Here is a 13009-nt window from a genome sequence, read left to right on the forward strand (position 1 = left end):
CACAGTTTTAAAAATACATATGTAGAGTTCTGAAATTCTTACTTTTACCATTTAAAAAGTGCCAATACAGTTCTGATTTTTCTTTATTCCATAATATAATGCACCTATTTTTTTCCTCAATTCATCAGCTGGCATAGGATTGAGTTTGGCTAATCACAATATATATTCTAAGTCCTTAGTACATTCTGACAGGATATGCTAAGTAATTATTTTCAGTTAGTAATTTTCTTTTAATTATCACTATTCTTTCCACCCTAAAATTCATGATGTTCTTTTCAAATATAGCTGAATATTAGGGATTCAAAAACAAGGCATATTTATGTTCTGATAAAATAAAAATAAAAACTAATGTTTCATGAAATCCATGGATAGCCAAATAAAAATCTGGTGCTACTGAGAAGGAGGAAGATGGGAGTATACACTACAGGTCCAACTTCTAGATATTTATTGTATAAACTGGAAGTTTTTTAAGGCATAAGAGAAAAATGAATAGCCAGTTACTAGGAACATCTGAAAATGCAAAATAACTACATTCTGGATTGATTATAAACAACAATTAGAATAAATACAGGTGATAAAATAATGTAGATCACCTACTTTTGCATTAAGTTCACCGTGTATGTTTTCCCTTCAATTATAATGTTGTAGGACACCTGGCAGGAGAGTATATTAAAAAAGCAAAGAAAAGTGAGAAGAATGTTATTTTATAATAATGATAATTACATTCAAAGCACATTAATACAATAAAAAGAGGAAAATTTATATTAAATTTGATATTTAAATATTGGCTTTCATAATAAAAATAGATGGAAGAATATGATTTGTGCCATTTCTTGTTAATTTTTAAATGAAGCTAACAAAACATTTGACTCTGAAAGATTGGTTTTTTATCCAATAATCACATTAGCTTAATAAAGAATGAGACCACTGCAAAACTTATGCTAAATTATTCAATACAAGATTTATATAGAAGAGCAAAGATTCAACAGCATATGGAGTATAGTATTTGCAGATTTTATAAAATTAATTCCATTTTTGGATCAAAACTCATTGATCTATTTTATTAATAGTAAGATTAAGAAATGATGTCTCTTAAATGGGCAATTTAGTCTTAATACATCAATTTGGGTAGCTTTGACATCTTTACATCATTAGGTCTTCCAATCAAACAGCATGAGATATACTCCATTTATTTAAGTCTTTAATTTTTTTCGTGTTTTATTGTCTTAAGGGAGGAAGTCTTGCTTATCTTTGTTAGATTTATTAAGATTTTGATTTTTATGTAGTGTAGATTTTCTTTTTAAAAGTTTCATTTTATATTTTTGTTTTGCACAAGGCATTTGATCTTCTCTATAAGCCACAATTGATTATTATTTTTAATTATTACATACTTTGGGCATATAAACATTACAGCAAATTACTTTAAATGCCTTGTCACCAATGTCTATGTTAAAAAATAAAAACATTGCAAGTATTTGAAAACAATTTTAAGTGCTCTCTCATCCCATGGTTAACTCTCTTTCTTGCACTCCAGCTAACCAACATCCTGAATTTTGTGTTTATCATTCCCATGCATATTTTTATATTTGTACTAATTATGGATGTTTAATTTTTTGCATAAACTTTAGCTCTGCATAAATATAATACTTCTAAAAGTTATATATTTCATTGCTGGATTTCATTTGCTTGAAACAATCTCATACAAAAAGCACTATGCAAACATTTGCTATCATCATTGTCATCAATATATGTAGCTTTAAAAATTTTTTTTCTGATGTTATAGTATGCCATTTTCTGAATATAGCACAGTTGTTTCATCTATGCGGTTGATGGATCTTGTTTCACTATTTTAGGAAATGCCCCAATTAATAATGTTAAACATATCTTTTTGTGAATATTCCTCAGATATATATTAAACTAAACCTATGAAAGAACTTCTTTTATTAAAAAGTACTTTTGCAACTTCACCTGAAGTTTAAAATTAATCTGCAAATTTGTTGTACCAATGTAGAGTCACCAAATGTGAATAATATTATCCATCTCCTCTAATTGCATTTTTTGTTATTTAACTTTTGCCATTGATGATGTTTAATAGTAACCTATTGTATTTCACTTGACAATTACTGATAAATTTTCTGATTTGTATATATGTTTGATAATTATTACCTCCTCAAGTTCAACACTTGTCACTCATAACTGCACGTTCGTATTTTTTTTGTTTTTTATATTATTGTATGATTTCTTGATATATTCTGAATACCTTTTGTGTGTTATATGGATTGCAAATATCTTCTGTGAGTCTGGAATATTTTTCAATTTGTTTATGGTAACTATTTATATCTTTAAATCTAGGTATTCCCTAATCCTTCACTTAAGAATTTGTGTCCTTTTTCTTTTTGGTATAATTCTTCCGTATTAAAGTCCTAGAAATAATCTTCTATCTGGTCTTTCAGATTTATAGTATTTTACTCTCAGATTTAAATGATCTTGAATCAATTTTGCTGTATAATGTAGCACTAATACACACTTTATCATAATTCTGTATCATTAATCAACTGTGAGTTCACTGTTTATTAACCAGTCTATTCTTTATCCAATGATTTCATTGCCACCATTGAATAGAGTAAGTTAATATGTGTGTGGGTCTTGAGGTGGCACTCTATTCTGTTCTATTAATTTGTCCCTTAGATCATACCACATCATATTAATTACTAAAACTTTAAAATATGTTTTGAAATGAATCAAAGTGAATCACTGGTTAGCAATCTTTTACCATTTATCATGCCATATATATTTCAGAATCAACCTACCAATCTCCACGAAATTTTTTTTTAAGATTTTATTTATTTATTCACGAGACACACACACACACACACAGAGGTAGAGATACAGGCAAAGGGAAAAGCAGGCTCCCTGCAGGGAGCCCAATGTGGGACTCATCCCAGTACCTCAGGATCATGCCCTGAGCTGAAGGCAGCCACTCAACAACTGAGCCCCCCAGGCAGGCGTCCCTCCATAAAATTTCTTATTCGAACAGCAGTCAATCTATGGATTTGGTGAAAATTAACCCAAGAAAATACTAAGTATTCTTGACTGCCAACATGATCTATCTTTTATCTTTCCATTTTTATTAGTGGTTGTGTAATGCCTTTTTTAAAAAGGATTTATTTATTTTAGAGAGATAGATGGAAGAAGAGAGAGCATAAGTGGGAGGAGAACAGGGAGAGAGAATCTAATGTCTTTCAATAAAGGTTGACTCTATCCTAAAAACTCTTTACCTTTTTAATAATATTTATTGTTAAGGGACCCATGTTTTTGGCCTAAATGTGTATGTGTTGTACGTATTTATGTGTGTGTGTATACATACATATACACATGTATATAATATGTACACTCTATCAAAGATGTTATTTACCAATAAATATTAAATATATGTGTATATTTTCCCTAATTTTTTGTTCTACATTTCTACTTAATTTTAATATTTGAGTCTTATAGTTTGTTCTTATTTTACTTAGTTTATAATACCATGTAGGATATCTGGTATTCTGATTTCACTATGTCAAGGTGTTGTCAATACTGATTTTTATTTCTTCCGTGTTGTCATACTTGCATCTGAGGATTCTCTTCTTTTCTACCATTTCTCAGTTATTATATGTTTAATATAGCCTCTTCTCCAGGTTTTTTCCCTCTTTCAGGAATTTAGTTATTATATACCTAAGCCTCTAATTCTATATTCCTCTTCCTTAGGCACTTGTATGTTACATCTATCTGGTGTCTTTAGCTAACTCTGGTCTACTGTTAATTCTTGATTTTTTTCCCGCTTTTATTATACTTTTTCACAGTTAGATGTGCCATTCAGTTGTTGGGTTTTTTTAACTGCTAGTTTAATATTCTTTTCTTATAATCTATATCATTTATCTATGAATTATAACAATTATACACTATGTGTTTTTTTTAAGATTTTATTTATTTATTCATGATAGACACAGAGAGAGAGACAGAGACACAGGCAGAGGGAGAAGCAGGCTCCATGCAGGGAGCCTGATGTGGGATTCAATCCTGGGTCTCCAGGATCACGCCCTGGGCCCGAAGACAGGCGCTTAAACCACTGAGCCACCCAGGCTGCCCTATACACTATGTTATATTTATAGCTTTGTTAAGCCAATAAGTACAATATAACCTCACTGTTTCAAAAAATACTATATATGTATCCAGCAGTATTCTATAATGGGAGATAGAGATATTAACAAAATAGTAAACTTTTTCCCTGGTGAATTTGACAGTTGAGGACTGGTATTTTTTTTTTTTTTTTTTTGTACTTCTGAGAATTACTATCATAGAAGGTAGTGATGCCTGGTTGGAGAGATCTCCTAAGTCATTCTGTATGTATTTTCTAATATGAGCAAGCAATTTCATATTATTTTGCATTCAAAAATAAAACTCTTTAAAAATACCTTAATGCTTCACCTTTTTTCTATTTAAATTATTAAATTTTAAGTTTTCATAAATATGCATTCCTTTTAAAATGATATATTGATAATTTTAGCTTATAATATCTTAAAGAGGGTGACAAGTGAGTAGTTGCTAAGGAAGTACTTGCATTCAAATACTGGAACATTTCCTACCCAACCAAAAATAAATTTAAGGTGTGGTGTTTGAAAAAACACATTTCATATCTTGGAAATGACTCTAGAAATCAGAAATAAATAAATAAATAAATAAATAAATAAATAATAAATAAGATATTTTCTAATCCAAAGAAAAGGAAACCTAACACCCTGAACCAAGATGAATTAAGATGGCATGAAAAAAGTCTTAATGATTAACATATTTGCAACCAAGATGCAAAAATTACTCATATAAAACTTCATTAAATGAAATGATCATTAGATAGTATAAGGAAGCCATAAGCTTAACAAGGACAAAAAAACCCTCCAAATATAGCCTAGTAAGTAAAAAGAGAATCTCTAGATGAATTGGGTCAATGATTATTCAAAAAAACTTAAGAGGGAAACATTTAAAAAATGGGACTTGGAGCTTTAATAATAAATATCACTGCACTATATTTATATGACGCATTATCTTGATTCATTTTCAAAAGGGCTTTTCCACTTAAGGAAAATTGGATATAAATATAAAATTCACCAAGTTGCATGGATGAAAATGCCAAGTTTTCTTCTTACAAAAAAATATCCACATGATTTTAGAATGTGAAAAATGTTAGTGCTTAATTACATGTGATTCAGCTCCTCCACTGATTGTTGACCGTATTTTCTCTGGTATGGTAATTTGCACACGAAGTTTTTCAGAATCTGCAAGATACAAATGTTTTATTAAAGTAATACCATCACCTCATAGCTTCCTCCATTATTTCCTCATCTAAATCCACAATATTTCATATATCACCGTTTTTTGAGCTATCTTTTCAAATACACTCTATTCCCACTTCTTTCTAGAATTACAAGAGAAATTCAGTACAAGTAAAGTCAGGTCCTTTGGACTTTCCAACTACAGAGTCCACAGGTCGAAAAATGCGGAGCAGTATATGAAACTCTAACCTTGAGGCATTCACTCGAACCATGGCATCTCTCATTTTTCGTATGGTACCAAGATGAGTGGGAAAGCCCCCTCATGTCCAATGTGGATTTTGGTCGGGGAAGGTGATGTGGTGGTGGGCTCTGGCTTACAGAGTCGGAGCCCCTGCAAGAAGGCACTTTTCCAGGGTATCCAGCCTCTTAGAAGAAAATGAAGAGAGGAACTGACATTCCCGAAAGGTCAGAGGCAAGGTTTTTGTACTTACTATTGTCTGTCTGGAGCCCGATGAGCCCGATGAGAAGAAGCAGAAAGCACAACATAGCTTCATGTCCTTGATGCCAGCCCGAATATTGGCGGTTGGCTTGCCTAGAGGGCAGTTGGGAGCGCGAGGAATATCCCTCCTGGCCACGGACCCTGCAAGAGACAGCCAACTTTGAGAGCAGAGGTGAGTCAAGAGCATGGGTATTGTGCATTGTTGAACGTGGACTATCTTGCCACCTGCGTCTGTGTAGATTTCGAACAGTGTGACCCCGCTTTGAGGATAAAAAGGAACAGAATCACTTTCAAAAGGAAGAGCTGAAGAACAATTAATGAACAGGAAGATTCATATATACTTCTTACTGAACTTTTAATTCAAGATATGTATGTATTTTCAATCAACATATAAGATAAACTTATATTCTTAGAAGTTATAAAAAGAACAAATTACATCCAGTATAGAAAAAAGGAACATAAGAGGAAAAATCAATAAAATAGAAAACATGTAATAGAAAAAAAACGAAATCCCAAACTTAGTTATTTTAAAAGTTAATAAAAATAATAAACTCAAAGAATGAATAATGTAGAGAAAAATCACAAATTATTAATCTTGAAAATGAAAAAAAAGGAATTTGTTCTACAGAGTTCAAAAGAACGATAAAGGAGGGAAGGATACTATGAACAGCTTTGGCCAATATATCTAACAACTCAGAAGAATTGGGATGAATATATATATCTTCAAATAATATTCAAGTAAACAAACCAGTGTAATTAACACCTAGATTCAGATCAAGAAATAAAACATAGAACCACAAAACCCCAGAGTGCCCCATGATAATCGTTACTGTCACCATCATAGAATAGTTTTGTCTGTTTTTGAACTTTAAATAATTGGAACCAATCACCATGTACTCTTTTATATGTGAGTTCTCTTAATATAATGATTTTCAGAGCCAGCCAGCCATCCATACTCTGAAGAGCAATAGCTTTGCTTTGTCCTTATAGGTGTTTATCACTCACTGAATGAATATAAAACCATCTATATTTTCATTTTACTGTTGATTGACATCTGGTTTATGTATAATGGTGGCTATTAAAAACTATATTTAGCTATTTTATTTCTTTGATGAACATATGTAGTGATTTCCTTCAGTTACATTTCTAGAGTGAAGTTGCTAAATCACCATGTATGTTTTATAGATATTTCTGAGTTTTCCAAGATTGTTGTACTAATTTATTTCTTCACCAGAAATATTTGAGAATTCCAATTCATATCATTGCCTACACTTTTTTGTTTTTTATTTCATTGTAGTCATTTTGGTGGACCTATAGATGGCCTGCATTAATTTGCAGTTTCAGTTATTAACAAACTTTACCACAATTGCATATGTTTATTTATATAACTTATTTGGTAAATGCTTATATAAGTCATTTATATAATTTATTTGCTAATGCTTGTTTGACACTTTGGTCCATTTTTCAATTGACTGGTGTTGTCTCTTTTGTATTATATGTTGAACCTAATAATGCATTCTAGAATGATTCTTTTGTTGGATATAATGGTTTGCAAATATCTTCTATACTGGGGCTTACATTCAATGGATATTTGTATATACAAATTGGTATTCAGAAATTTACTCCCCACCGGTTTGCTGGGATTTTCATGATATGTATCTTATTGTGAATGTGAATTTTATCAAAAGCTTTTATTATAGGGGCACCTGGGTTGAGTGTGGGTTGAGTGTCCGACTCAATTTTGACTCTGGTCATGATCTCAGGGTAGAGCCTACTTAGGTTTCTCACTCCCTCTTTCCTTCTACTCTTCCTCTCCACTCCACACCTTCATCCTTACTGATGCTCTCTCACTCTCTTTCAATTAAAAAAAGCTTTTGCTATATAAATTGAGGTGACTATATAGCTTTCTCCATTTTCTGTTAATTTGGTGAATTAAAATTAATGGCTTTCTAGAGTTTAAACAAATTGTATGCTGGAATACATCCTATTTGATGTACTATCTTTTTATGTTTTGCTCGGTTGATTTGCCAGCATTTTGTTTAGGATTTTTGCATCCATGGTCATAACAAATATTTGTCTGTAATTTTCTTTCATTGAATAAGCTTGTCAGTTTTTGTACCAGAGATATGCTGCCCTCAAAAGAAAGTGGGAAATGTTATTCCTTCCTCTATCCTTTGAAAAAGTTAGTGTAATGTTATGAATATTTCTTCTTCTCATGTTTCTTAGAATTTAGAAATGGAGTGATTTGGACCTAGAATTTTATTTGGGAGAGACTTTCTTTTTAATTTATGAAACCAATTTTTAAAAAGAAATGGATTCAGATATTCTTTTCTCTTTGTGTTAGAAAAGTACTGTTTCTGATGGATTTTATCCAATTCTTCTGAGTTGTTAGATATATTGGCCCAAGTTGTTTATAATATCCTTCCCTCCTTTATTACCCTTTGAACTCTGTAGAATCTGTACAAATCCCTTTTTTTCATTTTCAGTATTTATAATTTGTGATTTTTCTCTACATTCTTCAGTCATTCTTTGAGTTTATTATTTTTATTAACTTTTAAAATAACTAATTTTGGGATTTCTTTTTTTTCTATTACATGTTTTCTATTTTATTGCTTTTTGATCTTATGCTCCTTTTTTTTCTATCGGGATGTAATTTGTTCTTTTTCTAACTTCTAAGAATAGAAGTTTATCATATTCATTTGAAACAATTCTCCTTTCTAATATGTACATTTAAAACTTTAAATGTTCATCTATTCATCACTTTAAATTTATCACCAAATTTATATGTATTATATTCAGTGAATCTTGATATACGTTATTACTGTTCATTTCAAAATGTTTTCTAATTTTCATCATGGTTTCCTCTTTGCCCCATGTGCCACTTAAAATCCATAAGTATGAGGATGTTCCACTCACATTTTTCTTATTAGTATCTAATTTAATCCTGTTGTGGTCATGGATCATACTCTGAACCATTCTAAGCCATTGTAATTCACTGAGATAAGATTCATTTTGTTCATTTAATGCTTCATTTGTTCATTAATGCTTCATTTGTTCATTAATGCTCCACATAAACTTCAAAAGAATGTGGATTATTCACTTGTGAGCTATGTTATTCTATAAATGTCAAATAGGTCGTTAGATAGCAGAGTTTCAAATATTTTTACATCTGTGTTAATTCTTTTGCCTGCTTGTTCTTTTAATATACTCAAATAAGAGAGTAGATATATGTATTACTCCTTTGTGTTCTATCAATTTTTTTATTCTTATATTTTTAAGACATGTTATTTTGTATATCCCCATTTAGTGATGTTTTGTCTTCTTGATGAATAGCCTTTATCATTATGAATTTCACTCTTTATCTATTGTAATACTTGTCGTCATCTTCTATTTTGTCTCACACTTACATACCCAGATTTTGTTTTATGGTTAGAATATGCATGGAATATTTTTTTTTTTTTACTTCTTTACGGAGAAGGGTAAACAGCACCATGAATATACAAATAGGAACATCCAGACCGGAGAAACTACAAAAAAACTACAAGTCAAACACCTGAGGCTTTTATGAAACAAATTATTGGGGGAGAGGGGCGGTAAAATGGCATCTTAAAAAATGCATTCATACGTTGGTTTTCAGTATTTATGTCTTATTTTACTTTGTAAATAAGTAATTTCAAATTTCAAAATATTTTTAAATTGTATCCTTATTTTTAAGGTGTGTATGTGTATTTTCAATAGTATATAGATTTTTTAAAATCCAGATTGGCAATATTTAGCTTTAATTGAAACAATATGCCTATTTCATTTACTGTTCATACAGATATGTTTACTTCTCTCATCTTGCTAGTTTTTCTATTTTTTTTTTCCTGGTTATTTTGCTATTTTCTTTCTTTTTTAAAGATTGATTGATTGATTGATTGATTGATTGATTTTAGAGAGAAAGAAAGCATTGGGGGAAGGGCAAAGAGAGAGAGAGAATCTCAGACTTCCTGCAGAGCACAGAGCTGGCAGGGCTCCATCTCATGACCAGAGAAGAAATCAAGAGTCAGATACCTAACTGACTGGGCCACCCAGGCACCCGTTGTCTTTTCTTTTTACTTGTTTACCTTCTTAGAAAATTGTAATTAACACTGGGTGTTGTATGGAAGTGTTTAAAACTATATTGTATACCTAAAACTAATATTACACTGTATGTTAACTAACCAGAATTTAAATAAAAATTTAAAAAATATAAAGTCATTGTCACTTCCCCTCTAAGTGACCATCAGTTTCTTCTCTATAGTTTAGAGTCTGTTTCTTGGTTAGTCTTTCTCTTTTTGTTTTCCCCTTTGTTCCTTTGTTTCTTAAATTCCACATATGAGTGAAATCATATAGTATTTGCCTTTCTCTGACTATTTCTCTTAGCATAATACATTCTACCTCCATCCATATCATTGTAAATGGCAAGATTTCATTATATGTTATGACTGAGTAATATTCCATTGTGTATATGTAGGACCCCTTCTTTATCCATTTATCAGTCAATGGATACTTGGGCTGCTTCCATGATTTGGCTATTGTGGATTATTGCATTGTAGTACTTTTGTTTTCTCCTTTCCACTCAAAGAGTCCCTTTTAATATTTCTTGCAGGGTTGGTTGGGTGGTCACAAACACCTTTAGTTTTTATTTGTCTGGGAAACTCATTATTTTGCCTTCTATTCTTAATGATAGCTTTGCTGGATAGAGTGATTTTTACATGTTTTCCCATGTAGCACTTTGAATTTATCATGCCACTCTCCTGTAGCTTGCCAAATTTCTATAGAGAAATACTGAGCTAGCCTTATAAGTTTTCTGTAGTAAGCTAAAGACTCCTTTTGTCTTACTGCTTTTAAAAATTAACTATAATTTGTTAATTTAATATGTCTTGATGTTGGCCTGCTTTTATTGATTTTGATGGGAGTTCTCTGTGCTTCCTGGATCTGGATGTCTGTTTCTTTTTGCCAGATTAAGGAAGTTTTCTGCTATTATTTCTTCAAATTAATTTTCTACTCTATTTTCTCTCCATCTGAGGTTCCTATAATTCAAATATTATCCTATTTGATGGAGTCACTGTATTCCTTAAGTCTATCCTCATATTATTCTCCTCTCTTTTGTTCAGCTTCATTATTTTCCATTACTTTGTCTTCCAGATTGTTCATGTGCTTCTTTCAACCTGCTGTTTGTTGTGTATAGGCTGCTTCCAATCTCATTTATATCACTTTTCATCTCTGATTTATTCTTTTTTTATTCCTTTATCTTTGTGGTAAAGGTATTATTAGTGTCTTCTATTCTTTTCTCAAGCCTAGTGAGTATCCTTATGATTGTTGCTTTAAATTCTCTATCATTTATGCTACTTACATCTGTTTTGCTTAATCTTTGGCCATGGCCTTCTATTATTTTTTCATTTGGGATAAATTCCTCCATCTTTGCATTTTTTTCTAAGTCTCTGCCTTCTTCTCTATGTTACCAAAGTCAGTTGTATCTCCTGCACCCAAAAGTAATGACCTTATGTAAAAAAGCTCATGTGATGCCCACAACTTGGCACTTCAGGGAGCATCTCGGGTATGTGGTGCATTAACTCTGCTGTTGAGTTTTGGCTGTTCTATCCTTCAGACAAATCATTTAAAGAGGCTTTCTTTGCCTGCTGTGGGCTGTATATGGTCCTGGCATAAATGTGATGAGTTTTAACTAGGTATGCTCTGGTCTGCTTGTGAAATAACACTTGAAACCACCTCCAACAAAACTGAACCTCTGCAGAATTCTGGTTGGGAAACACAGTGAGGGCATTTGTGCATGTCTTCTTGGGGAGGGTCCTGTCACACTGGGATTGAGGCAAGCTTGACTGAGAAGAGAAATCCCACCAAAGTGCAGAGCTGTGGGGCTTTGTGTAAGTAAGTTAAAAAGCCAGTGTTGGCACTGTGCTACTTCCCACAGGTGGCTCTGTGTTTATGCTGAGGGGTAGGGAAGTGAAGATATGTTGTCAGCCAGCTCCTTTGTCCCCAGAGAGGCATCTCTGTAAATTCCATCTCTCAGGGAAGCACATAATGAGTTTGTCCATTGTGTGCCCCAGGCATTCTTCAAATCTCTGTTTCCATGCTACCTGGCCCCAGATTGTTTGCATGCCTTCTCTCAAGGAGCAGGGAAATGCTCTACCCCAGCCATGCTCACTGACCTTTAAGACTCCAAGGTATAATCCCTGCTGGTTGAAAGAACTCAAAAAACTCAGCCTTTCTTATATCCCAAGACAATGGCTTTGGGGAACTATTCTCCTTGTGTGATACCTCTGTGCTCCTCTCTCTCTCTCTCTCTCTCTCTCTCTCTCTCTCTCTCTCTCTCCCTTCCCTGGAAACACAGCTCCCTGTCTTCATAGCACCCATGATCTGTTTCTCCCCTATACCATGTCTCCACATTTCCTACCTTCTTCAATGTGTCTTCTTCTCTCCCTTTAGGTATGGAATTTGTTCTGTCAGTCTTCAGGTCAATTTCTGGGGTATTTAGGATAATTTGATAGTTATGTAGCTGTGTTCCTGGAAAGAGACAAACCTAGAGTCCTCCTACTCCACTGCCGCCTTCTGACTCCAGACCATAGCTTTTTAAAATAAAACTGGTTGGGATCTCAGAAGACAGACACTCGTGAGAGAATTTAGAAGATGGGGATCTAATGCTTCATAATCAAGACTTCAGAAAGCAATTAACTAATTACCAAAAGGACAATACCCTCAGGAAAACAGATCCTGAAAAACACTGGGAAGCTTAAACAAAAAGAAGGATCTCAAATCCAAGAAGATACTTTCTAAACCAAAAGGAAAAAGATTACTCATGGAAGTGGAAAGCTGACTCCATTAATGTTGCAGTGGCTTCTCATTGACTGAAGGTAAGTAAGGGCAGCCTGCTTTTGCCAGACAAAGAGGAAATCTTCCTTCTTTCTGCTGGATTATGCAAGCTGTGATGAATGGTACATGCACGAGAGCCCTGCCTCCCTGACTTCTTCACACCAATTTAGTTAGGTTTCCTTGACACAGCATCACAAAATTGATCTAGAAATCCGAGCCATTCCCAATAAAAGTCCCATCGAGTGAGTTTATATGAGCATGTGTGTGCATGTGTTAGAATTTATCAAGCTAATTATAAAAGGTTCATGGAAATGAAAAGGATCTAAAAAGCCCAAACAATTTTTAA

At 32.7% G+C, this 13009-nt stretch overlaps 1 protein-coding gene across 1 annotated transcript in view; it reads right to left on the minus strand.

Moving 5' to 3' along the window:
- Positions 1–5596, minus strand: part of ADAM2 (ADAM metallopeptidase domain 2) — a 139041-nt gene extending 133445 nt beyond the window's left edge. The window contains exons 1-2 of the mRNA XM_072762690.1: positions 5482–5596; positions 5239–5315 (exon numbers count right to left, since the gene is read on the minus strand). Coding sequence (XP_072618791.1) covers positions 5239–5315; positions 5482–5596 — 192 coding nt within the window. The remainder of the gene's footprint in view (positions 1–5238; positions 5316–5481) is intronic.
- Between the last annotated feature and the right edge of the window lie 7413 nt (positions 5597–13009).

The sequence above is a fragment of the Vulpes vulpes genome, chromosome 7 (genome assembly GCF_048418805.1).
Source record: "Vulpes vulpes isolate BD-2025 chromosome 7, VulVul3, whole genome shotgun sequence".
Taxonomy (NCBI): Eukaryota; Metazoa; Chordata; class Mammalia; order Carnivora; family Canidae; genus Vulpes; species Vulpes vulpes.